The sequence below is a fragment of the Oncorhynchus mykiss genome, chromosome 5 (assembly GCF_013265735.2).
Source record: "Oncorhynchus mykiss isolate Arlee chromosome 5, USDA_OmykA_1.1, whole genome shotgun sequence".
Taxonomy (NCBI): Eukaryota; Metazoa; Chordata; class Actinopteri; order Salmoniformes; family Salmonidae; genus Oncorhynchus; species Oncorhynchus mykiss.
The window spans coordinates 35,560,185-35,583,653 of NC_048569.1; the positions used below are offsets into that span (position 1 = coordinate 35,560,185).

The window sequence follows — 23,469 nt, forward strand, 5'->3', positions numbered from 1 at the left end:
TGCTCAAAGAACTCATCCAGTCATCCATTGCAATTTTACCTATCTTGGCTATAGCACCACTTATTTAATTTGTTTTTTAATGATATCACCAGACATTATATAGCGGCCATTATATAGCATCAGGAATTTGGTGTTTTTCTCTCTCTGCTTTCTGGTCTGTTGGACTGAAAAATGTGTATACTGGCAAGGTCTCAAAATGAAGGTGGAATTATAAATATGTTTATTGATTCTCTGAGGGATTTGTGTACTGTATGCCAATGACTGAAATGTAAAGGATGAAATGTCTTGTACGCATGCATAAGGGAAGGTTCATGTTGATAGGAAACAAACATTGCAAAATAAAAAAAAATCTTTGTGTATATAATAATATTTTGAAAAACAAAGTTGTGTTATGTCTCTGTCTTCTCTGCCTTGCCAGTCATGGACAAGGCTCTGTGAGCAGATCAGTCTCTTCTACATCATCAGGATGTTGTGTGGTCACACAAAGAACTGAGGCCCAGGGTGCTGGTTGGCCCCTGAGGACGAAGACCAGGAAGCCAGGCCCCCCAGACAGTCCTCAGGGATGTTCTCTAGGGGCCACGAGAAGGGCCTCAGTGGACCAGATGAATACAGCGGTGTAGAGGCACCTCACAGTCCACACATGTGGTCCAAGAGGAGGGAGCTGGGAGGTAAGAAGAGCACTCAGAGCCCCAAGGTGGGACGGAGCCTGCGGAGGAAGTTCCAGAAGTTCCTGCAGGGCCCAGCAGGGCCGGGGGAGCCCTCCATCCACCAGCCCCAGGATCTGCTTTCCCCTGTGGAGCAGGACATATTTATATGTGGCCTGAAAAGAGACCCCTCCAGTGGGGAGTTCACTGGACTCCACTCCTCCCTGCCCAATGGCCAAAGTCACACAGGGGCTCTAAACCCACCTGTGGCTGGGAATATGACGCTGAACAGAGAGGGCTTCATCAACGCCCCCGGTACTGTAAGTTCCAACGGCCCCACCGCTAGCCTACCCATCACTCCCTCTGGAGAGAACAGCAGCACTGAATGTCAGGATGGGATCGGGGTTGTGGAGGACACACACAGGCCTTCTCCTAGTGAAGAGGAGGAAGATGAGGGAGAGAAATGCTCCAGTGACATCGTCGAACACATCTTGAAAGAGCTGAGAGGTATCAACAAGATTCAGGAGGAGATCGCAGACCTGCGGCAGTACCTGACCTCTGTGAGAGGCTCAGTGGACGAGGTCTCCTGCTGTGTGGATGCAGTGCTGAATGAGATAGGGGAGCTCTACTCCTCTGGAGCCTCAGCACCAGGACCCCAGACCCCTCAGAGGCTTAGTGGCAGCCCGGGCTGTCAGAATGTTGTCACAGCCTTCCACAAGAGGGCCACCAGTCCTTTACTAGAGTGCCTGCAGGGGTCTTGGGACAAAGACCCAGTGAAGATGATGATGGTGCCACCCCAGGAGTCACCTAAAACATGGAGAGAAAGGTTAGCTCCTTGCCAACCCGAACCAGCTGACCAGGAGAATTCCGACCACAGCTCAGAAGTGCCCTCTTCACAACCAGGGCCCAGTCAAGCCAGCCTCTCCTACCTGGACCAAGGGTATGCCCATGACTGCCCCAGCACCAGCTCCCTGTCGTCAGGTCACAGCTCCAACACTCTGGACCGGGATGCCAGGTACCGCTCAGTTAAGGCCAGGCTATGGCAGAGTGGCTGGGCCTCGGCAGGCATGCAGCACAGTGTGAGCGGAGATGGGGGGTGGAGCGAGGAGAACGGTTGGAGCGAAGAAGACATCTACTCCTGTCAGAACAGTGGGGAGGAGGTGGAGGACCACTGTGCAGGGCCAGGTGCCTGGGACAGGTACACCACAGGAGAGACCAGCAGCACCCCAGACCAGTCCTCCCACAGCAGCTCAGAGCACCTGTCCCTGCTGTTCGGCATCCATAAGAACTCCCCCTCCAGCTCGTCCAGTGTGGTGGACTGGCGGCACCCCAGGCAGCAGGGCAGCAATGGACACCTAGTGTGTGACTGTTCAGCCAACTGCCCATACTCTCGGAGCTCCGGCTACCACACAATGGACGCCTATGCTGATGTGGGGAGCTGTGGGCCGTCCAGGAGCATGAGTTGCTCCACTGTGCTGCTCACAGACTGTGATGATGGCTACCTGGAGCTGCACTCCCCCTATGACCGCTATACGTCCTCCGCTGACACCCTGGATGTGGGATCCGTTGAGAGCCTGGACAGGGAGTGGACTGAACAGTGTGTCCCAAGAGACGATGCAGGAGGGTGGGGGTCGGGGGACCTGCCTAGCCCTGAGCCTGAGAACACCCAGCTCCTCAATGTGGGATTTGATGTGAAAAACATTGGGAAGGCTGTGCTCACCTTTAGGTCTGCTTTGAAAGGGGCTCTGAGGAAGCTGGAGGGTTCGAGCCCGGAGCCTGGCAACGATGACAGTGAGTCAGAAGCAGCTCCCTCTCCTGTCAGAACCTGCTCCCCTGAACCACCGGAGGGAGCGATCACTATGCCAACTGATCACTTTCGCTCTGCGTCTCCTCTGGAAGAATACAGCGAGGCCTCAATCTATGTGGACTGCAGCCCAGCCCAAGAGAACCTGCCTTGCTCCCTACAAGCATCCCCAAATGAAAGGACTCACTCCCCCTGCACCCCTACCGAGTATCACTCCATGGAGCATTTAGAGAGCCAAGGAGAGTATCAGACTGATGGAGAACTGTCCAACCCAGAGCTGACACCAGACCACAGTCCTCCAGGAAGGGCTGGGAAGAATTCAGCAGATTTTAACATCAGCCCAGAGGGGATAGGGTTAAGTCCAACAGGGTTAAGTCCAATAGGAGAAGACCACGATGGAGCTGATCAGGATGAGTTTAGAGAACAGGATGTTGTTAGCCCTAAGAAGGAACGCCTTGCTAATCTGCAGCGCATCCTGAAAGAAAAAAGACAGAGACGTAAACTTTCCAAAACTTCCCAAAGATCCCAGTCCACATTCTCTGAGGAGGAGTTCAATCCAGGTAGATCTCCTTTCGTGTGCTACATTATTTGCAAGTACAGCAAAAAAAATTAAGTAATCTAACACTCATATTCCCTATGTACCTAAACTCTGACTGCTTTTCTCTGTTTTCATTAGATGGAAATTACACATTTAGCCCATAATTTTAACTATTAATGTAACAGTATAAGATATGATAGATCCTGACACCTTGGATTGAAAATTGTCACTTGATTGGTAGTATAGTTGACCTGGTTATTTATGATCTTCTTAGCTGTTTATATACATGAATCCTAATGCTGTCTTTTTTGATGGATGTTCTTCCTTCCAGATGGCAGCAGAGAAGATGACCAGGTTACTCTCATGAATTTCAAATGAGCTCCCTTTTCAGTTATGTTTTGTTGTTTTCATTTACACAGATATAGTTTGAGTTTTGGTGCGACTGTTGTGGTTGCCGTTGGGTGTTTTTATATCGTATGCACGGAGCCAAGCATGGTCCCTTTTTGTTTGTCATACCTTGAACTGAGGTGTTTAACTCTTTGCTTGTGATTTATTTTTGAGGTTTGCACCTAATGAATGCATTTTCAAATGGATATAGAATTATGTTTTGATCGAATTAAAAGCTCCTATTATTTCTGTAAACCTGAATAGAGTAAAATAATTATGTTCTTGGCAGGATCAGACCAATAGAAAACACTGTGGTGAAGTTGTTTTTGGAGAAGCCATATTCTCGCACCAGCTTCAGTGTTTACATACAACAGCCGAATCTACCTGGTTCCCTCAGAACTGTTTCAAACGCTTTCAGAACCTCCTAGTACTGGGAGAGGAGAGCACCAGAGGGGTCCAGCTACCTAACTGTAGCCCCATTAATCTGAGTGGAAGAGGAGCACTGGCGCTGATGAAACACTTTACCTCAGAGGAAGAGAGAGAGAACATTTATAGTTATCGTAAAACTCCAAAATAATTATCCAATGTACTTCCCAAACCAAAGTTCTCTCTGTTGTACTCTGAACTGTGCAACAAAAACAAGTTGTGCCTTGCTTTATCTGCATCTGTACATTGTAGTGATGTGGTACAGCAAACTGCTCAGTGTTCCTCATCTCCTTCCCACATCTGATTTGACATGCACCTCCCTCTTGCTATTGAGATAAACACATATACCGGTCAAAAGTTTTAGAACACCTACTCATTCAAGGGTTTTTCTTTATTTTTACTATTTTCTGTAGAATAGTGAAGACAAACTATGAAATAACATTCCAGGTGAAGCTTGGTTGAGAGAATGCCAAGAGTGTGCAAAGCTGTCATCAAGGCAAAGGGTGGCTACTTTGACAAATCTCAAATATAAAATATATTTTGACACTTTTTTTTGGTTACTACATGATTCCATATGTGTTATTTCATCGTTTTCATGTCTTCACTATTATTCTACAATGTAGAAAATAGTAAATATAAAGAAAATCTGTTGAATCAGTAGGTGTGTCAACTTTTGACTGGTACTGTATATATATAAACAATGATCATTTTGGTTGTTGAATTTTATCTATTTTAGGCTTTTCAGTTTGGCAACAATCATTAGATGCCATGTATGGATCAAATGTAATCCTCTCCTTGTCTCAAGACATTACTTAAAATGCTGTTCTGAAATGGTTTTGTTCTGCATGTACCATCCAAGAGGTGAAACTCAACCTGCTCTGTCTCTTTCCATTCTCACTAACCTCTGTGTACATTTTTTAACATATAAGATGAAGTATATTACTGTGGTCTAATTACTGACTCTGAAAAACCAATGTGTGTTAAATCCTGCAGGGACGAGATGATGGACCCAACTCCAGACAAGCTTGGATCAAACCAGGGTAAATCATGATGATACCCAAATAAATTCTGTCAATGTTGATTTATATTTCACATACCTTTTTAATGTGCTGGAAAATCTGATGCATGTGTTTGTGTATTCTGTACGAGTGTATCATTCTGTTCCGTGTCCACAGCGGTGGAAGTGGTTTGTTTGGGATTGACAGCATGCCAGACCTTCGTAAGAGGAAGCCTATACCTCTGGTCAGCGATGTGGTAGGTGTTGCTTCCCATCCGTCTCAATGCTTCAAATCACACTTTCTGTCCTGTCTGTCAGTACATGTTGTTCTATCCTGTAATACCAGAACAAGAGAAGCATCTTGATAATTAAGGATTCAATTGATAATTTAAGCATTTGCTTGAAAAAAAGTGATATAAGGAATCACAGAGCTTATCACCCAGTGAGGCACATGTCAAACCAGTGTTACATTCTCTCTAATTATTCCCCACAATTCTCTTGAATGCAATCCCTCTCCTTGGTCAGGCTATGGTAAGTGGAAAAAACACAATTGCTCCTTTCCTTTTAGTCAGAATAGTTTTTATTATACTGTATATCAAGTAGGACAAGATGTGCAACAGGGGTTTCATGCTGCACCTGAGTAACCAAATGTCACCATGCAACTGCACTGTAGTTTTCCTACTTGATATAACCATTTAAAACAATATTCCCTTCCTCGTATTCTACCTCTCCCCTTAATTCATTCATATGATAAATGTATTTGTTCTGTTGGGTTTTATTCTCCACCCTTACATGCTGAGCCATGTACAGACCATCACTACTGGAGTTTTAACTGAATCCTCCATTGGTCACACACACACACACACACGTCTTGACTGGTCAGTGATGGTTTAGTTCCTCCCATGTTATCACCTTACATGACCTGTGTTGTAACAATCCTTACATTAGTTCCTTCCTTCCTTCACCCGGTCTGGTGTTAACTCTATGGGCCTTGTTCTACTCACTTGGGTAGTACACTCACTGGGTAAAGGTTCACAGAACACTTACAATACTCCACCAATCTTTGTGATCACTGTTTGGGTTTAGTTGTTTTAACATGGCAACTAACAAGATTTTCACCTGTCGTCCACAGTCACTGGTCCAGGCTAGAAAGGCTGGAATCACCTCTTCCATGGCCGCGCGCTCCTCCGTCAAAGACGAGGAGCTGGTGAGTACATCATGGGATGCATATTACTCTACTGAATTAATCAAGACTCTGTTCAAAACTCACCTGAGAGGACCAATATCATAGGAATAAGTAATATCTCAGTATCCTCTCTCCTCCCCCTCTGTAGAAGAACCACGTATATAAGAAGACTCTTCAGGCTCTGATCTACCCCATCTCCTGCACCACGCCCCATAACTTTGAGGTGTGGACGGCCACCACGCCCACCTACTGCTATGAGTGTGAAGGGCTGCTGTGGGGCATTGCCCGCCAGGGCATGAGGTGCTCCGAGTGCGGGGTTAAGTGTCACGAGAAGTGCCAGGAACTGCTGAATGCTGACTGCCTGCAGCGTAAGTACAGCACATCTGAAGCTAGACAGACAAAGTATGTTTAGGATCCTGTTGCGACGACGCAGCCGTATTGCTAAACTGAGCGATCTGATGCATTGAAAAGCCAGTCACACGATTGACAGTGTATGAGACATAGATATGCATTTTGCAATAGATTTGTGTTTTATAATTTCTCTCATTTGGCTGGGTCAACACTTTTCCAGACTTTGTCAACCGAGTTGGTGGCTTGAACTTTCCTGTTGATTTACTCCTACCTCCTCACCATCCCAGAATACAGCTGTCAGTGATATGTAAAGTACAGTGGAATTATATGGTGTACTCTGTTGGTTATGACTGATGTTGCACTGAAGACATAATTATACATCCAAGTGCTTTGTCACTCTGATGACTCGGATGGTCAAATAAATAGCTTTTAACAACTGTGTAGATATATACGAATATTTACATCACAACCTTCACATTATGGTGCCACAAAGAGACTCCTATTCCATGTACTGTTTTTGGGTGGTTTCTGATGTTCTAGGTGCTGCGGAGAAGAGCTCCAAGCATGGGGCTGAGGATCGTACTCAGAACATCATCATGGCCATGAAGGACCGCATGAAGATCAGGGAGAGGAACAAGCCGGAGATCTTTGACGTGATCCGGGATGTCTTTGTCGTCAGCAAGGCGATCCACGCTCAGCAGATGAAGACCATCAAACAGAGTGTACTGGACGGAACCTCCAAGTGGTCGGCCAAGATCACCATCACAGGTACACCAACACAGGGAGTAATGGTATTGCACCAGTGGTCACGTTCCATGAACTGTTCTATTGTACTGTAACTAGTCTTCTCTCCCCATCTGACTTTGTCCATGTCTCTTTATTGATTTCGAATGACTCTGTGTCATCCTGTCTGTCCACCTGTGGTATGATGCTTCCCTGTCTCACTGTTCATATGTCTATCTGCAGTGCTGTGTGCCCAGGGACTGCAGGCCAAAGATAAGACGGGTTCCAGCGACCCCTATGTCACGGTCCAGGTGGGCAAGACCAAGAAGAGGACCAAAACCATCTACGGCAACCTCAACCCTGTCTGGGAGGAGAAGTTCCACTTGTGAGTCTGACTTGGCCCTGCACATGTAGTCAGTAGTATTATCCTGCGAGAGCGCGTGTTCCTATAATGTGTAAGCAGGCCAAGACTTCAAGCCTCAGGCAGTCTAAATTTCCTCACCCAAAGGAAGTATGTGGTCATGTTTAACCCACTTCCAAAATATCACACGCTGTCTGGAGCCATTTGACAATGGGAGACACTAATTTATTCATGGTAGTGGTGCACACAGGTGTAATTAACTCTTCCCCTTATATTACATCAGGCCACACCTAGTTCAGTTCTACTACCTTAGAATGAGCTGCAATGTTAGCATCCACGCAATGTAGTTACCATGCATATCTGTTCTTGGTATGAAATCTTCACATTAACGCTACCTTACTCATTTTCTCCCCCAGCGAGTGTCATAACTCGTCGGACCGTATCAAGGTGCGTGTGTGGGACGAGGACGATGACATCAAGTCCCGGGTGAAGCAGCGTCTGAAGAGAGAGTCAGATGACTTCCTGGGTCAGAGCATCATCGAGGTCCGCACGCTCAGCGGAGAGATGGACGTCTGGTATAACCTGGGTACGTCCTCGCTATCCTGCAGTATAATGTCGACTGTATGTGAGACGAAGGTGGCTGCCTGTGTTCGAGACACATCGTTATTATGTTAAGTGCATGTACAGATAAGTCAAAGGGATCAGAATGGTAAGAATGACCACGTCAAAGGGGGACATTCCACTGCATCGCAGCCCTGAGAAATAGTGGCTTCACACAGGGCCTGTTTTGGAGTTGTTGATTCTATGTTAATCTAATGTTAATGTGTTCTCTGGAGTGAAGCCATGAAACTGTCCATACCAGGCCAACTCTGAGCCGTTGGAAAGTGTCCAGTGTACAGGGCCCTCCTCCTTTCACAGCCTCTCCTCAGTCCTCACATGCCCCTGTGCTCCCTCCTCATTGTGTCCAAGAGGCTCTATTTTTAGTGTGTGTACGCGGGTCTCAACGTAGAAGTGCTTGTATTCAGCCGCCGCTTTGAGGGAATATTCCCTTCTGATCTGATGGGGTTGGTGTGAGAATCAAAACGTTTCAGATGATCAAAAGGGCGAAGGTTGTTTGTTTTGTTCATGCTTCTTTTATCCTGGAATCCTCTGTTTTCCAGATATGTACTGCTCTAATCCCTATCACTCACACATCTACTCTCCTAAGTAATGCCAAAGGCATATTCTGTTAGCGTCCTCATTGCATCTGCCAATTCCCTCCTTTTCCGTTTTGAATTATACTCTATTATTATTATACTCTATAGGAGGGCTGAAATCAACCCTTTCAACTAACAGATTGTTAGTTGCTACACAGTGCTTTGTCTTAATGGACTGTCTGTCCCAGGGTTAGTTAATGATGGGTTGAAAGTCTAAGAAAATAAACATTGAATCAAAATGTATTTGTTACATACACAGTTGACAGCATTCATGAAATGTGCAGTGAAATCCTTATGTGCTAGCTCCCGCAACACCCAAGACCTCTTACTGTAACACAGTGGGTTAGTTAGCACCCTAGTGTATCTGCCTCTCATATGTCACCAGCTCTGATCTACATTGTAGCCCTCTTCTCTAGTCCATTCTGTGTTTTGCTTGTACCTCATTACCCACGTCTCCCTTGGCCAGCAATACCATTTGTCTTGCCCAATTGCACAGGCGAGGAGTGGCCCTAAGGCTCCTACTTGCCCTGGATGAAAACATTGGCTGTCACCACCATGGTCTTTACTTTCCCCTGGGCTTACTCTCACTTGTGCTTCCTCTCCTGCCCCTTTCTGTCTTCCTTTGTCCACATGGCTTCTTTCTTCCTCTGTTTTCTAGCTTTTACACTCTCCCTTTTGGAGTGGGCTGGTTAGGGACTCAGGAGGAGGGTGGGGTGTTGAAAAAGCTCTTCAATGTTCTTCTTGCTTTAAACACTTTCCAAAAGTGAATTGTTTCATCGCCCTTGGCTTTCCTTTTTCTTCCTCCTCTTAATGATAGTCAACCTTTTTAGGGATGCCTCACTGTCTCATGGACTTCCTATCCCTGCAGATGAGAGACCCAGCATGAGTTACTGATGTGGTGTGTTTGTTTGCGTGCATGGGTATGTGATTAACTGTGCCATTCTGAAGCTGCAGGCCTCTTTCTTTGCCTGTTTAATCATGACTTTTTGAAAACGACTCCACCATGATACGGAAAAGGCCTTCAAAGGAACAGCACTTCTTGAATGTTAGTGGTTGCTTAGTGTGTTAGCTCTATGACAAGGGGAAACGTCTGTACACTTTCCCTAGACTGTGAAATATACATTTAGCTGATGTTACCCACTGACTGTGTTCGATACAACACTAAAAGAGCTGTGAAATCATACGCAAAGCCACTCTCTCTCTTTCACCTCCTCCATCCTCTTAGGGGAGATCTCCTCCTTGATTAATATGTAGCACACTCCAGTCGTATCGCGACCGCTTAGACGACACGTACGAATTACCCTGATAATGTGGCTGTCAGGGGAAATAGCCGGGGATGAGCTGCCGAACACGCCACTTCCAGAATAAGACCAGCTGAAGTGTCCTCAGCCGGAAGAACAAGGACAAATCCATACAACCCTGAGCCCTTGTCCTCAGTACAAACTGTAGTAATGCTAGTAGTATAGCACCCACTGAATGGCCTTGTAGCAGAGCCACTGTAGACCCATTGATAGTAATAGTCTGTAATTGCCATTTGATTAGCAGACCTGGTCAATGTGACAGATCTAGATTATATTATTTGACTCACTGACTTGTGTGTCTATTGTTACAGAGAAGAGGACCGACAAGTCGGCCGTGTCCGGCGCTATTCGTCTCCACATAAGTGTGGAGATCAAGGGAGAGGAGAAAGTGGCTCCCTATCACGTCCAGTACACCTGTCTACACGAGGTACAACACTCAGTACATCTCTCTGTTCGTAAGATTACTGCAGAAACCATCAGTGAAACTAGTCCTAAACCAGCTCTGAAACGCAGCTTCTTGTGGGTCTCTGTATCACACGGACATTGTGGCCGTCTGCCTTCCAGAACCTCTTCCACCACTCAACGGACGTTCTGGGCCAGGGGGTGGTGAGGATCCCAGATGCCAAAGGAGACGATGCGTGGAAGGTGTACTTTGACGAGGTGGCCCAGGAGATAGTGGATGAGTTTGCCATGCGATACGGGATTGAGTCAATCTACCAGGCAATGACGTGAGTCAGAGGAATCTGACGACCTACTCTAACTTTCTCTTGCTATCACACGCTCTGTTCAATCTCTCTTTTGTTCACTCTCTTTCTCTTGTTCCCTCTTCTCTCGTTCTGTTTCTTCTCTTTCTCTTGTTCTCTTATCTCTGTTATTTATCTTATCTCTCTCTTGTGCTCTCTCCGTCTCACTCTCTGTCCTTCTCCCCCTCTCCTCCCCCTTTTCTCTAATATGAAATAGCCATTTGGTGCTGTTGTCATTTCCTGGTGGCCCCAAATGAAGGAAAGTCCATTATAAATGGTCTAAGAATGGCTTTGTCTCCATGAGGTGCCATTTTCCGTACAGATGCCTGTTAACTGGCTCCATCATTTACACAAAGCACACTCAGGTGGCCATCCCTCAGACGTAATGGTGCAGGGGCCTGATGGGAGATATGAGACAGCCATCCCACATAGTGAGGGATCATTGGGTGAAAACCTGACCCCAGAGAGAGTGCTAGCTAGCCAAACATAGGCCTGCTCTTGTGCAGTGTGTTGTAAATCCTATTACGTCCCTGAAATCCACTGCTACTGTATATTATTTTGCTCAATAATGAAAGATGTCTGTGTGGTATAAATTATGGTATGTGAACAAGACACATAATGAAACTTTTAAATAGTAGAATCAACCAACATTGAGCTGCTGTCTTTGAGCCCTCCCTGACAGTGCCCTCTCCTGGTGTGTTTAGGCACTTCGCCTGCCTGTCCTCTAAGTACATGTGTCCTGGCGTTCCGGCAGTGATGAGCACCCTGCTGGCCAACATCAATGCCTTCTACGCCCACACCACCGCCTCCACCAACGTCTCCGCCTCTGACCGCTTCGCCGCCTCCAACTTCGGGGTTCGTATGGCCCCACACCCCTTTCTCTCCCAACCCCAATAACACCATTTACCTTGTAGTTGTCATATACCACAGGTTGTCTTTCTCTGAATGATTTTCACCTTAATTCTCTCTTCCCTCCAACAGAAAGAGCGCTTTGTCAAGCTATTGGATCAACTCCACAACTCCTTGCGCATTGACCTCTCCACATATAGGGTAAATTGAGAAGTTTTAACATTGACCTCTAAATATGCACCTTCCCTTTCTATCTCTGTTTTCCTCATGGAATGGTCCCAATTATTCTCCCTCAGAACAACTTTCCTGCCAGCAGTAAGGATCGTCTCCAGGACCTGAAGTCCACTGTGGACCTACTGACCAGCATCACCTTCTTCAGGATGAAGGTATAGGCAAAGGGATGGGCTATAAAGACTCTCTGTGAAGAAACATTTTCTCTACTCCTGCCTTTGATGTGTTTAGTTTTTCTTACTCTCAATGAGTACTGGTGCTATGACTGTAAATCATCACGATATGTCACTCTTTATTGTGCTGTGTAAGTGTTCTCTGTAACGCTCATCATCTCCCTCTGGTGTTCAGGTCCAGGAACTACAGAGTCCCCCTAGAGCCAGTCAGGTGGTGAGGGACTGTGTTAAGGCCTGCCTCAACTCCACCTACGACTACATCTTCAACAACTGCCAGGAGCTGTACAGTCGCCAGTACCAGCTGCTGGACACAGTGAGTCACACAGTCGATCTTAGTTCAACTCACTGCCATTTACACTAACAGAATTAATGCAGGATATTCATATTCTACCCAGAGTGGTTGAAATTGCACTTTGGTGATGACATTTCACTTCATTATGTTAGAAAATACATTTTACCAAGGCAAGTATAATTGTTCATGTTCTGAATCATTCAGTGGGTTCTTTATCTACCATATCATTAACATGATATCAAAAAGTCATATGTCATAACCTAGTATATCCTATAATGAGCACCAAGCTCAGTTGACAGATTGGTGCAGCTTTATCGCCGACACTTTTGAGGAATTTACTTTTTGTCTTCCAAGTTGTTACTGAGTGTCGCAATAATCAAAATTAGCATGACATTGAGCTGAATTAAATGCAAAAGGCTTTGAAAATAAATAAAAAGCTTGTAGTACCCTCAGTGTTCCGTTGACATTTCACAGAAATACGCTTGTTTTTGCGAGAAGTCTTTGGGAAAAGAACAGGGACTTCGCATGAATATGAACAGCGTATATTAAAATACTATGTCATGTCTCAAAATCAGTATTTATCTTACCTCTCTATTGTTTTATGTCCTCCGGATTCGAAAAGAAAGATGGCGAGTTCAACAGTGAGCCTGTCAGTTAACCTTAAATCTTGCACAGTATATCCCCTAGCTGACGTGATGCTGTTTTCCTGATTTATGACCACATTTTTCCTCTGGTCTCCATTTATTTTGTCACCCTAATTTGAACCATTATAAGGGTAAAAACTCCATTAACATTTGAACGTATTATGATCGAGACATAAAGTTTGGATCATTTGGTTTTCTTAGAGAAGTGTCTATTCAAATAACATATCATTTTGCCCGTTGGTCAAAATTTGTTTTTGATTCAACACCCTTTTCATATGAATATGTCACGGGATATCACTTTAATCCAGCAGTGTTACATTCAGTGTTTTGTCTGACTGGGAGTGTGGTTGTGTTCTGGTCCAGCACAAAGAGGATCTTCCCCTGGAGGAGCAAGGCCCCAGCATCAAGAACCTGGACTTCTGGCCCAAACTGATCACCCTTATAGTCTCCATCATAGAGGAGGACAGGAACTCCTACACACCCGTGCTCAACCAGTTAGTATCCACATACACTAATCATTTATGTACTCCTGTAATATTTCCAGTATGTAATGATACTCTCTACCATCTCTCCTCCAGGTTCCCTCAGGAGCTGAATGTGGGGAAGGTGTGTGCTGAAGTCATGTGGGCGCTGTTCTCCCAGGACATGAAGTATGCCATGGAGGGTGAGTTACCACGGATGACCGATCAGGAGCCGAGCAGACACGTGTCCAGTCTGCGTCAATTTGGGGTCAAGCTCCTCAACCACTAATACCATATTCCCGGTCTTAATGGCCCTATCTGGCCTTTTGTCTGAATGTGTTTGTGTTAGTTGTGACTATATGGCGAAAGAATGAGCCCCAGACTATACAGTTGAAGTCAGAAGTTTACATACACTTAGGTTGAAGTCATTAAAACTCGTTTTTCAACCACTCCCCAAATTCTTGTTAACAAACTATAGTTTTGGCAAGTTGGTTAGGACATCTACTTTGTGCCTGACACAAGTCATTTTTCCAACAATTGTTTACAGACAGATTATTTAACTTATAAGTCACGATCACAATTCTAGTGGGTCAGAAGTTTACATACACTAAGTTGACTGTGCCTTTAAACAGCTTGGAAAATTCCAGAAAATGTCATGGCTTTAGAAGCTTCTAATAGGTTAATTGACATAATTTGAGTCAATGGGAGGTGTACCTGTGGATGTACAGTGGGGCAAAAAAGTATTTAGTCAGCCACCAATTGTGCAAGTTCTCCCACTTAAAAAGATGAGGCCTGTAATTTTCATCATAGGTACACTTCAACTATGACAGACAAAATGAGGAAAAAAAATCCAGAAAATCACATTGTAGAATTTTTTTATTAATTTATTTGCAAATTATGGTGGAAAATAAGTATTTTGTCACCTACAAACAAACAAGATTTCTGTCTCTCACAGACCTGTAACTTCTTCTTTAAGAGGCTCCTCTGTCCTCCACTCGTTACCTGTATTAATGGCACCTGTTTGAACTTGTTATCAGTATAAAAGACACCTGTCCACAACCTCAAACAGTCACACTCCAAACTCCACTATGGCCAAGACCAAAGAGCTGTCAAAGGACACCAGAAACAGAATTGTAGACCTGCACCAGGCTGGGAAGACTGAATCTGCAATAGGTAAGCAGCTTGTTTTTTAGAAACCAACTGTGGGAGCAATTATTAGGAAATGGAAGACATACAAGACCACTGATAATCTCCCTCGATCTGGGGCTCCACGCAAGATCTCACCCCGTGGGGTCAAAATGATCACAAGAACGGTGAGCAAAAATCCCAAAACCACACGGGGGGACCTAGTGAATGACCTGCAGAGAGCTGTGACCAAAGTAACAAAGCCTACCATCAGTAACACACTACGCCGCCAGGGACTCAAATTCTGCAGTGCCAGACGTGTCCCCCTGCTTAAGCCAGTACATGTCCAGGCCCGTCTGAAGTTTGCTAGAGAGAATTTGGATGATTCAGAAGAAGTTTGGGAGAATGTCATATGGTCAGATGAAACCAAAATATAACTTTTTGGTAAAAACTCAACTCGTCGTGTTTGGAGGACAAAGAATGCTGAGTTGCATCCAAAGAACACCATACCTACTGTGAAGCATGGGGGTGGAAACATCATGCTTTGGGGCTGTTTTTCTGCAAAGGGACAAGGACGACTGATCCGTGTGAAGGAAAGAATGAATGGGGCCATGTATCGTGAGATTTTGAGTGAAAACTTCCATCAAGCAAGGGCATTGAAGATGAAATGTGGCTGGGTCTTTCTGCATGACAATGATCCCAAACACACCACCCGGTCAGGTCCTGGAGTGGCCTAGCCAGTCTCCAGATCTCAACCCCATAGAAAATCTTTGGAGGGAGTTGAAAGTCCATGTTGCCCAGCAACAGCCCCAAAACATCACTGCTCTAGAGGAGATCTGCATGGAGGAATGGGCCAAAATACCAGCAACAGTGTGTGAAAACCTTGTGAAGACTTACAGAAAACGTTTGACCTCTGTCATTGCCAACAAAGGGTATATAACAAAGTATTGAGACACTTTTGTTATTGACCAAATACTTATTTTCCACCATAATTTGCAAATTAATTAATTAAAAATCCTACAATATTATTTTCCGATTTTTTTTTTCTAATTTTGTCGGTCATAGTTGGTGTCTGGTTCATCCTTGGGAGCAATTTCCAAAAGCCTGAAGGTATCACATTCATTTGTACAAACAATAGTACGCAAGTATAAACACCATGGAACCACGTAGCCGTCCTACCGCTCAGGAGGGAGACGCGTTCTGCCTCCTAGAGATGAATGTACTTTGGTGCGAAAAGTACAAATCAATCCCAGAACTACTGCAAAGGACCTTGTGTAGATGCTGGAGGAAACCGGTACAAAAGTATCTATATCCACATTAAAACGAGTCCTATATCAACATAACCTGAAAGGCAGCTCAGCAAGGAAGAAGCCACTGCTCCAAAACCGCCATAAAAAATGCCAGATTACTCACAAAGCCCTGACCTCAATCAGAGAAAATTTGTGGGCAGAACTGAAAAGGCGTGTGCGAGCAAGGAGGCCTACAAACTTCACTCCGTTACACCAGCTCTTTCAGGAGGAATGGGTCAAAATTCACCCAACTTATTGTTGGAAGCTTGTTGAAGGCTACCTGAACTGTTTGACCCAAGTTAAACAATTTAAAGGCAATGGTACCAAATATTAATTGAGTGTATGTAAACTTCTGACCCACTGGGAAGGTGATGAAATAATTAAAAGCTGAAGTAAATCATTCTCTCTACTATTATTCTGACATTTCACATTCTTAAAATAAAGTGGTGTGTAGTGGCTTCCTTTCGTCTTTACCATAGCCACTGCCCAAGCCTGAAGCGGGGTTGTTTGGTACGCATACAGTCCACACTCAAGGTTTCCAAACGGCCAAACATTCAATGACATCCAGGGATATGGTGCAACAAAAATGTTTATTCTTCTTATATCTAACAAATAAATGATTCTCCAATCAACTTAAAGCATAGAATACTTGATATGGAAAATACATATTATGTATGACCTGTCTGTATGGTCAAAAAACTATACCGCTCCTGCATCTAGCAAGGACCCAACTTCCTGCCTTTATCCTAACACACTTACCACAATACAATGAATAGGCAAGAGGGGGGGCCAAAAACTGAGTTACACTAACAACAAATTAATATATCTCAATCAGGTAAATATAAATCATAAAGGTACATACCTAACCTACAGTGCCTTGCGAAAGTATTCGGCCCCCTTGAACTTTGCAACCTTTTGCCACATTTCAGGCTTCAAACATAAAGATATAAAACTGTATTTTTTTGTGAAGAATCAACAACAAGTGGGACACAATCATGAAGTGGAACGACATTTATTGGATATTTCAAACTTTTTTAACAAATCAAAAACTGAAAAATTGGGCGTGCAAAATTATTCAGCCCCCTTAAGTTAATACTTTGTAGCGCCACCTTTTGCTGCGATTACAGCTGTAAGTCGCTTGGGGTATGTCTATCAGTTTTGCACATCGAGAGACTGAAATTTTTTCCCATTCCTCCTTGCAAAACAGCTCGAGCTCAGTGATGTTGGATGGAGAGCATTTGTGAACAGCAGTTTTCAGTTCTTTCCACAGATTCTCGATTGGATTCAGGTCTGGACTTTGACTTGGCCATTCTAACACCTGGATATGTTTATTTTTGAACCATTCCATTGTAGATTTTGCTTTATGTTTTGGATCATTGTCTTGTTGGAAGACAAATCTCCGTCCCAGTCTCAGGTCTTTTGCAGACTCCATCAGGTTTTCTTCCAGAATGGTCCTGTATTTGGCTCCATCCATCTTCCCATCAATTTTAACCATCTTCCCTCTCCCTGCTGAAGAAAAGCAGGCCCAAACCATGATGCTGCCACCACCATGTTTGACAGTGGGGATGGTGTGTTCAGCTGTGTTGCTTTTACGCCAAACATAACGTTTTGCATTGTTGCCAAAAAGTTAAATTTTGGTTTCATCTGACCAGAGCACCTTCTTCCACATGTTTGGTGTGTCTCCCAGGTGGGTTGTGGCAAACTTTAAACGACACTTTTTATGGATATCTTTAAGAAATGTCTTTCTTCTTGCCACTCTTCCATAAAGGCCAGATTTGTGCAATATACGACTGATTGTTGTCCTATGGACAGAGTCTCCCACCTCAGCTGTAGATCTCTGCAGTTCATCCAGAGTGATCATGGGCCACTGAGACTATCACAGTGCAGGTGCATTTATATGGAGACTTGATTACACACGGGTGGATTGTATTTATCATCATTAGTCATTTAGGTCAATATTGGATCATTCAGAGATCGTCACTGAACTTCTGGAGAGAGTTTACTGCACTGAAAGTAAAGGGGCTGAATAATTTTGCACACCCAATTTTTCAGTTTTTGATTTGTTAAAAAAGTTAGAAATATCCAATAAATGTCGTTCCACTTCATGATTGTGTCCCACTTGTTGTTGATTCTTCACAAAAAAATAGTTTTATATCTTTATGTTTGAAGCCTGAAATGTGGCAAAAGGTTGCAAAGTTCAAGGGGGCCGAATACTTTCGCAAGGCACTGTATTTACACAAATATACATGGAGCTCCATATGTTCGGTCTTTTATACAAATATGTCCAAATCGGCTCTAACTAGGGTTAAATGTCAGGAATTGTAAAAAAAACTGACTTTAAATGTATTTGGCTAAGGTTTATGCTAACTTCTGACTTCAACTGTTCATGTGGAGTGTACTATAGGTACTAAGTAACAGTAGAAGGAAAAGGACATCTCCCCAGTCTGTCTTCTCCACCCCCTGTCTGTGGCTCCGTCTGTCTCAGCATTGTGTATGTGTCTTCTACCATGTCTTTCTTTCAGTAATGGATAACGTTGATCATTACCAGTGGCTTCAGGGTAAGACTGCATACTGTACTGTAAATGATAAGACCCTCTTCTTATGCTATTCTACAAGATGTGCCAGTATTCTGTTAGCCGTTAGATATTTCCGCAATAACACCTGAGGGGGTGTGGTACAGTATATGGCCAATATACCACAGCTAAGGGCGGTTCTTAGGTACTGTTCTGGATACAGCCGTTAGCCGTGGTATATTGGCCATATACAACAAATCCCTGAGGTGCCTTATTGCAATTATTAACTGGTTACCAACTTTATTAGAGCAGTAAAAGAAAACGTGTTGTCATACCCCTGGTGTACGGCCTGATATACTACAGCTGTCAGCTGGGCTGGAACCACCCAGTTTATATAATGTATTTTAGTGTTGAATATAATTTTATTTCTACCGGAGCTCGTCTCCATTCCATCTTCCACTCCACTTCTATCTTGATCTATTTCTTTCTATTTTGTTGCCTTGTCTTTCATTTCGTTCCTTCGGTCTGTGCTCATTCCTCTGTGTTCTAGCCCCGTCTGAATTCCACCTTCGTGGGCAGACATTTTATGCTGGTAAGAGCATCAACTCCACCCCATCACTCCTCTTGTCTTGTTCTCCTCCCAGAACCCCCAACATATAAACATAGTTAGATCTGTGTTTCCAGTGAAAACTGTCATTCCCAACAGAGATGCAAAGGTAATCCTATAGGGAAGGCTGTTTCTCTGTGGTCGGATAATTTCTGACGATGTTTTACTTATTCCGACGAGAGCAAGGCGGACGGCTGAGTGGGATTACTAGGGAGGGAGAAGAATGTGGAACAAGCTACACTGAAGTTGAGTATGGAGAGAGAGGGGAGGATGGAGGAGCTCTGGGGATGTGAGACACAGTAGAGCTTCATGCGGTGCAGAGCGAGAGGGCGACAGAAGCAGGGAGCAGATGTGCTGGGTGTGAAAGCTGCTCATGTCTCCCAGGATCCCATCTATTACCTCCTCTCCCCAGAGGTGGATTGTACATCTCTAACTTTCCTCTGTCTTCATGAAACTCATTTTCACACTGTGTTAATCACCGTGCCCAGGGGCACAAGGGGAGTGGAGCTGCCCATCACACACTCAGCCTGCAGTAAGCCCACATCAAAGCCCAGTTGAGAGAGGAGAGCCCTCATGTCACCTGGCTGTGGCTGTACAGCCCGCTGGGGGTGGCTGGCTGCTCTTCACTCCTCTACCTCCAAGCTTACTGAATCCTACCTGTTCTGTGCCCTAAATATCTATACTTCTCTTACAGTAATATTATGACTCAGACACTTATACATAAGTGCATATTTATGCACACTTGTACACAATGACACGCACAAAAAGAAACACACCCTCAGAGAGACACACACTCACTCTCTGGTGTGTTTGTCTCCACAGAGCATGAAAAGCACCGGCTGTGTAAGAGTGCCGACTACATGAACCTGCACTTCAAGGTCAAGTGGCTGTACAATGAGTATGTGAAGGACCTGCCAAACTTCAAAGGGGTTGTACCCGACTACCCAACGTGAGTTAACCGTGACTTGTTTTAACTTAAGAAATGTGTATAAAAATAGGTTCACTCTATTTTACCCCTTATGCCAATCTTTCCCATGTGCAGGTGGTTCTTACAGTTTGTGCTGCAGTGGCTGGATGAGAATGAAAGCGTTTCCATGGAGTTCATGCATGGAGCTCTGGAGAGAGACAAGAAAGATGGAGTGAGTAATGGGAAAATAACCAATCTTTGTCAGCTCTTCACTATAAATTATGTAGTTACAATTGTCTCCATCCCCTTCTCCCACCAGTTCCAGCAGACATCTGAGCATGCTCTCTTCTCTTGCTCGGTGGTGGACGTCTTCACCCAGCTCAACCAGAGCTTTGAGATCATCAAGAAACTGGACTGTCCTGACCCAAAGGTCATGGCCCACTACAGCCGACGATTCGCCAAGGTAACCTTACCCTCGTTGTCCTAGCTACAGTGCCTTGCGAAAGTATCCGGCCCCCTTGAACTTTGCGACCTTTTGCCACATTTCAGGCTTCAAGCATAAAGATATAAAACTGTATTTTTTTGTGAAGAATCAACAACAAGTGGGACACAATCATGAAGTGGAACGACATTTATTGGATATTTCAAACTTTTTTAACAAATCAAAAACTGAAAAATTGGGCGTGCAAAATTATTCAGCCCTCTTAAGTTAATACTTTGTAGCGCCACCTTTTGCTGCGATTACAGCTGTAAGTCGCTTGGGGTATGTCTATCAGTTTTGCACATCGAGAGACTGAAATTTTTTCCCATTCCTCCTTGCAAAACAGCTCGAGCTCAGTGAGGTTGGATGGAAAGCATTTGTGAACAGCAGTTTTCAGTTCTTTCCACAGATTCTCGATTGGATTCAGGTCTGGACTTTGACTTGGCCATTCTAACACCTGGATATGTTTATTTTTGAACCATTCCATTGTAGATTTTGCTTTATGTTTTGGATCATTGTCTTGTTGGAAGACAAATCTCCGTCCCAGTCTCAGGTCTTTTGCAGACTCCATCAGGTTTTCTTCCAGAATGGTCCTGTATTTGGCTCCATCCATCTTCCCATCAATTTTAACCATCTTCCCTCTCCCTGCTGAAGAAAAGCAGGCCCAAACCATGATGCTGCCACCACCATGTTTGACAGTGGGGATGGTGTGTTCAGCTGTGTTGCTTTTACGCCAAACATAACGTTTTGCATTGTTGCCAAAAAGTTCAATTTTGGTTTCATCTGACCAGAGCACCTTATTCCACGTTTGGTGTGTCTCCCAGGTGGCTTGTGGGAAACTTTAAACAACACTTTTTATGGATATCTTTAAGAAATGTCTTTCTTCTTGCCACTCTTCCATAAAGGCCAGATTTGTGCAATATACGACTGATTGTTGTCCTATGGACAGAGTCTCCCACCCCAGCTGTAGATCTCTGCAGTTCATCCAGAGTGATCATGGGCCTCTTGGCTGCATCTCTGATCAGTCTTCTCCTTGTATGAGCTGAAAGTTTAGAGGGACGGCCAGGTCTTGCTAGATTTGCAGTGGTCTGATACTCCTTCCATTTCAATATTATCGCTTGCACAGTGCTCCTTGGGATGTTTAAAGCTTGGGAAATCTTTTTGTATCCAAATCCGGCTTTAAACGTCTTCACAACAGTATCTCGGACCTGCCTGGTGTGTTCCTTGTTCTTCATGATGCTCTCTGCGCTTTTAACGGACCTCTGAGACTATCACAGTGCAGGTGGATTTATACGGAGACTTGATTACACACAGGTGGATTGTATTTATCATCATTAGTCATTTAGGTCAACATTGGATCATTCAGAGATCCCCACTGAACTTCTGGAGAGAGTTTGCTGCACTGAAAGTAAAGGGGCTGAATAATTTTGCACACCCAATTTTTCAGTTTTTGATTTGTTAAAAAAGTTTGAAATATCCAATAAATGTCGTTCCACTTCATGATTGTGTCCCACTTGTTGTTGATTCTTCACAAAAAAATACAGTTTTATATCTTTATGTTTGAAGCCTGAAATGTGGCAAAAGGTCGCAAAGTTCAAGGGGGCCGAATACTTTCGCAAGGCACTGTACCTGTCTGACCTGTTGACAAATGCCTGTTGGGATAGATTGTTCTCTCATATCTCCACCATCTGTAAGATTCATTTTAGGGAACCTCTCCCTGAGTCATGCTTGAGTTCTACTTTTGGCTTGAAATGTTTTTCAAACAATAGCTAGGTTTCCGTCCAATTGGCAACACATTTGAATGTGAATATGAAAAATCGGCATTAAAAAAAGATATGCACATTTTCCCACCAGAGATGTTTCCATCAAATTGACTTGTTGCAGGTAAAGGCTGTGCGTGATGACGTAGTGCACATAAGAATAACGTGTGGTTACATTTCCATGTACCAAATAAAAGTTACAAGTTAAATGGGCTTCCACCGCATTTTCAACTCTAATGGTTTTGTTCATGAATAAATGTGTGTTTATATTGCGAATGTGCCCACTCTGTACTTGGCACACAGTGTGCGCTCTAGCCAAGAGCTTGTACATACAGCGCAGGTATGCTACCTACTGATCCAGTGTCTGGGCAAAGGATAGGATGAATATGATGATCTCTGACCAGAAAGCTACCATTCACCAGTTCTGCAAGAGTTATGTCAAAATATGTTTGTTACTCACCAAATGTGCCTGCATCTAACGTAGTTTACTGCTGTTACACCTGGTATGTATTGTACCAAAATAGGTCTAAATAAAAATTTACAAGCAATCATATTTTTTTATGTATTGTTTTTGACCTGAAGAGGCATCGCTAGGGTTGCAAGAAATGGTTTTCCAGAAATCCTTGTTGGAGGATTCAGCATGTCGTGGCTCATTCCCTCCTGATTCCGGGACCCTCCAACTGGGATTTGGGGGAAAACCAGGAAAATTATTGAAACCCTAGCGGTGCCTTTTCCGGTCAAAAACAATACATTTGCGTGTACATTTTCATATACACCTATTCTGGAAGTACGTACCGGGCATAACTGCAGTAAATGAGAATTGTTGCCTATTTGGTGAGTAACAAATATATATATATATATATATATATATATATATATATATATATATATATATATATATATATATATATATATATATATATATATATATATATATATATATATATATATATATATATATATATATTATTGACAACTCGCAGAACTGGTGAGTGGTTGCTTGAATGGTAGCTTTCTGGGCAGAGAAGAGATCTAGTCATATTTGTCATTTATTTTTAAATTTACATTTTACCCCCTTTTTCTCCCCAATTTCCATCTTGTCTCATTGCTGCATCTCCCCAACGGGCTAGGGAGAGGTTAAGGTGGAGTCATGCGTCCTCTAAAACATGACCCGCCCAACCACACTTCTTAACACCGTCCACTTAACCCGGAAGCCAGCTGCACCAATGTGTCAGAGGAAACACCATTCAACTGACGACCGAAGTCAGCCTGCAGCCGCCCAGCCCACCACAAGGAGTCGCTAATACGCGATGAGCCAATTAAAGCCCCCTCCGCCAAACCATCCCCAAACCCAGACGACACTGGGACAATTGTGTGCCGCCCTATGGGACTCCCAGTCACAGCTGGTTGTGACAGCCTGGGATCAAACCTGGGTCTGTAGTGACACCTCAAGCACTGCGATGCAGTACCTTAGACCGCT

At 44.1% G+C, this 23,469-nt stretch overlaps 1 protein-coding gene across 4 annotated transcripts in view; it reads left to right on the top strand.

Moving 5' to 3' along the window:
- The window catches only part of unc13bb (unc-13 homolog Bb (C. elegans)), a 49,074-nt gene that overhangs the window by 13,640 nt on the left and 11,965 nt on the right, over positions 1-23,469 (top strand). For 2 of the 4 annotated variants that reach the window (XM_036977344.1, XM_036977345.1), the window contains exons 2-22: positions 419-3,008; positions 3,318-3,340; positions 4,793-4,839; positions 4,975-5,053; positions 5,322-5,327; positions 5,929-6,003; positions 6,131-6,350; positions 6,874-7,101; positions 7,300-7,441; positions 7,834-8,003; positions 10,226-10,341; positions 10,479-10,642; positions 11,362-11,512; positions 11,639-11,707; positions 11,803-11,892; positions 12,086-12,223; positions 13,210-13,340; positions 13,425-13,510; positions 19,664-19,790; positions 19,884-19,980; positions 20,068-20,211. In XM_036977344.1, coding sequence (XP_036833239.1) covers positions 563-3,008; positions 3,318-3,340; positions 4,793-4,839; positions 4,975-5,053; positions 5,322-5,327; positions 5,929-6,003; positions 6,131-6,350; positions 6,874-7,101; positions 7,300-7,441; positions 7,834-8,003; positions 10,226-10,341; positions 10,479-10,642; positions 11,362-11,512; positions 11,639-11,707; positions 11,803-11,892; positions 12,086-12,223; positions 13,210-13,340; positions 13,425-13,510; positions 19,664-19,790; positions 19,884-19,980; positions 20,068-20,211 — 4,749 coding nt within the window. In that variant the 5' untranslated portion in view covers positions 419-562. The remainder of the gene's footprint in view (positions 1-418; positions 3,009-3,317; positions 3,341-4,792; positions 4,840-4,974; positions 5,054-5,321; positions 5,328-5,928; positions 6,004-6,130; positions 6,351-6,873; positions 7,102-7,299; positions 7,442-7,833; positions 8,004-10,225; positions 10,342-10,478; positions 10,643-11,361; positions 11,513-11,638; positions 11,708-11,802; positions 11,893-12,085; positions 12,224-13,209; positions 13,341-13,424; positions 13,511-19,663; positions 19,791-19,883; positions 19,981-20,067; positions 20,212-23,469) is intronic. The other 2 variants (XM_036977346.1, XM_036977347.1) reach the window with 1 other exon arrangement.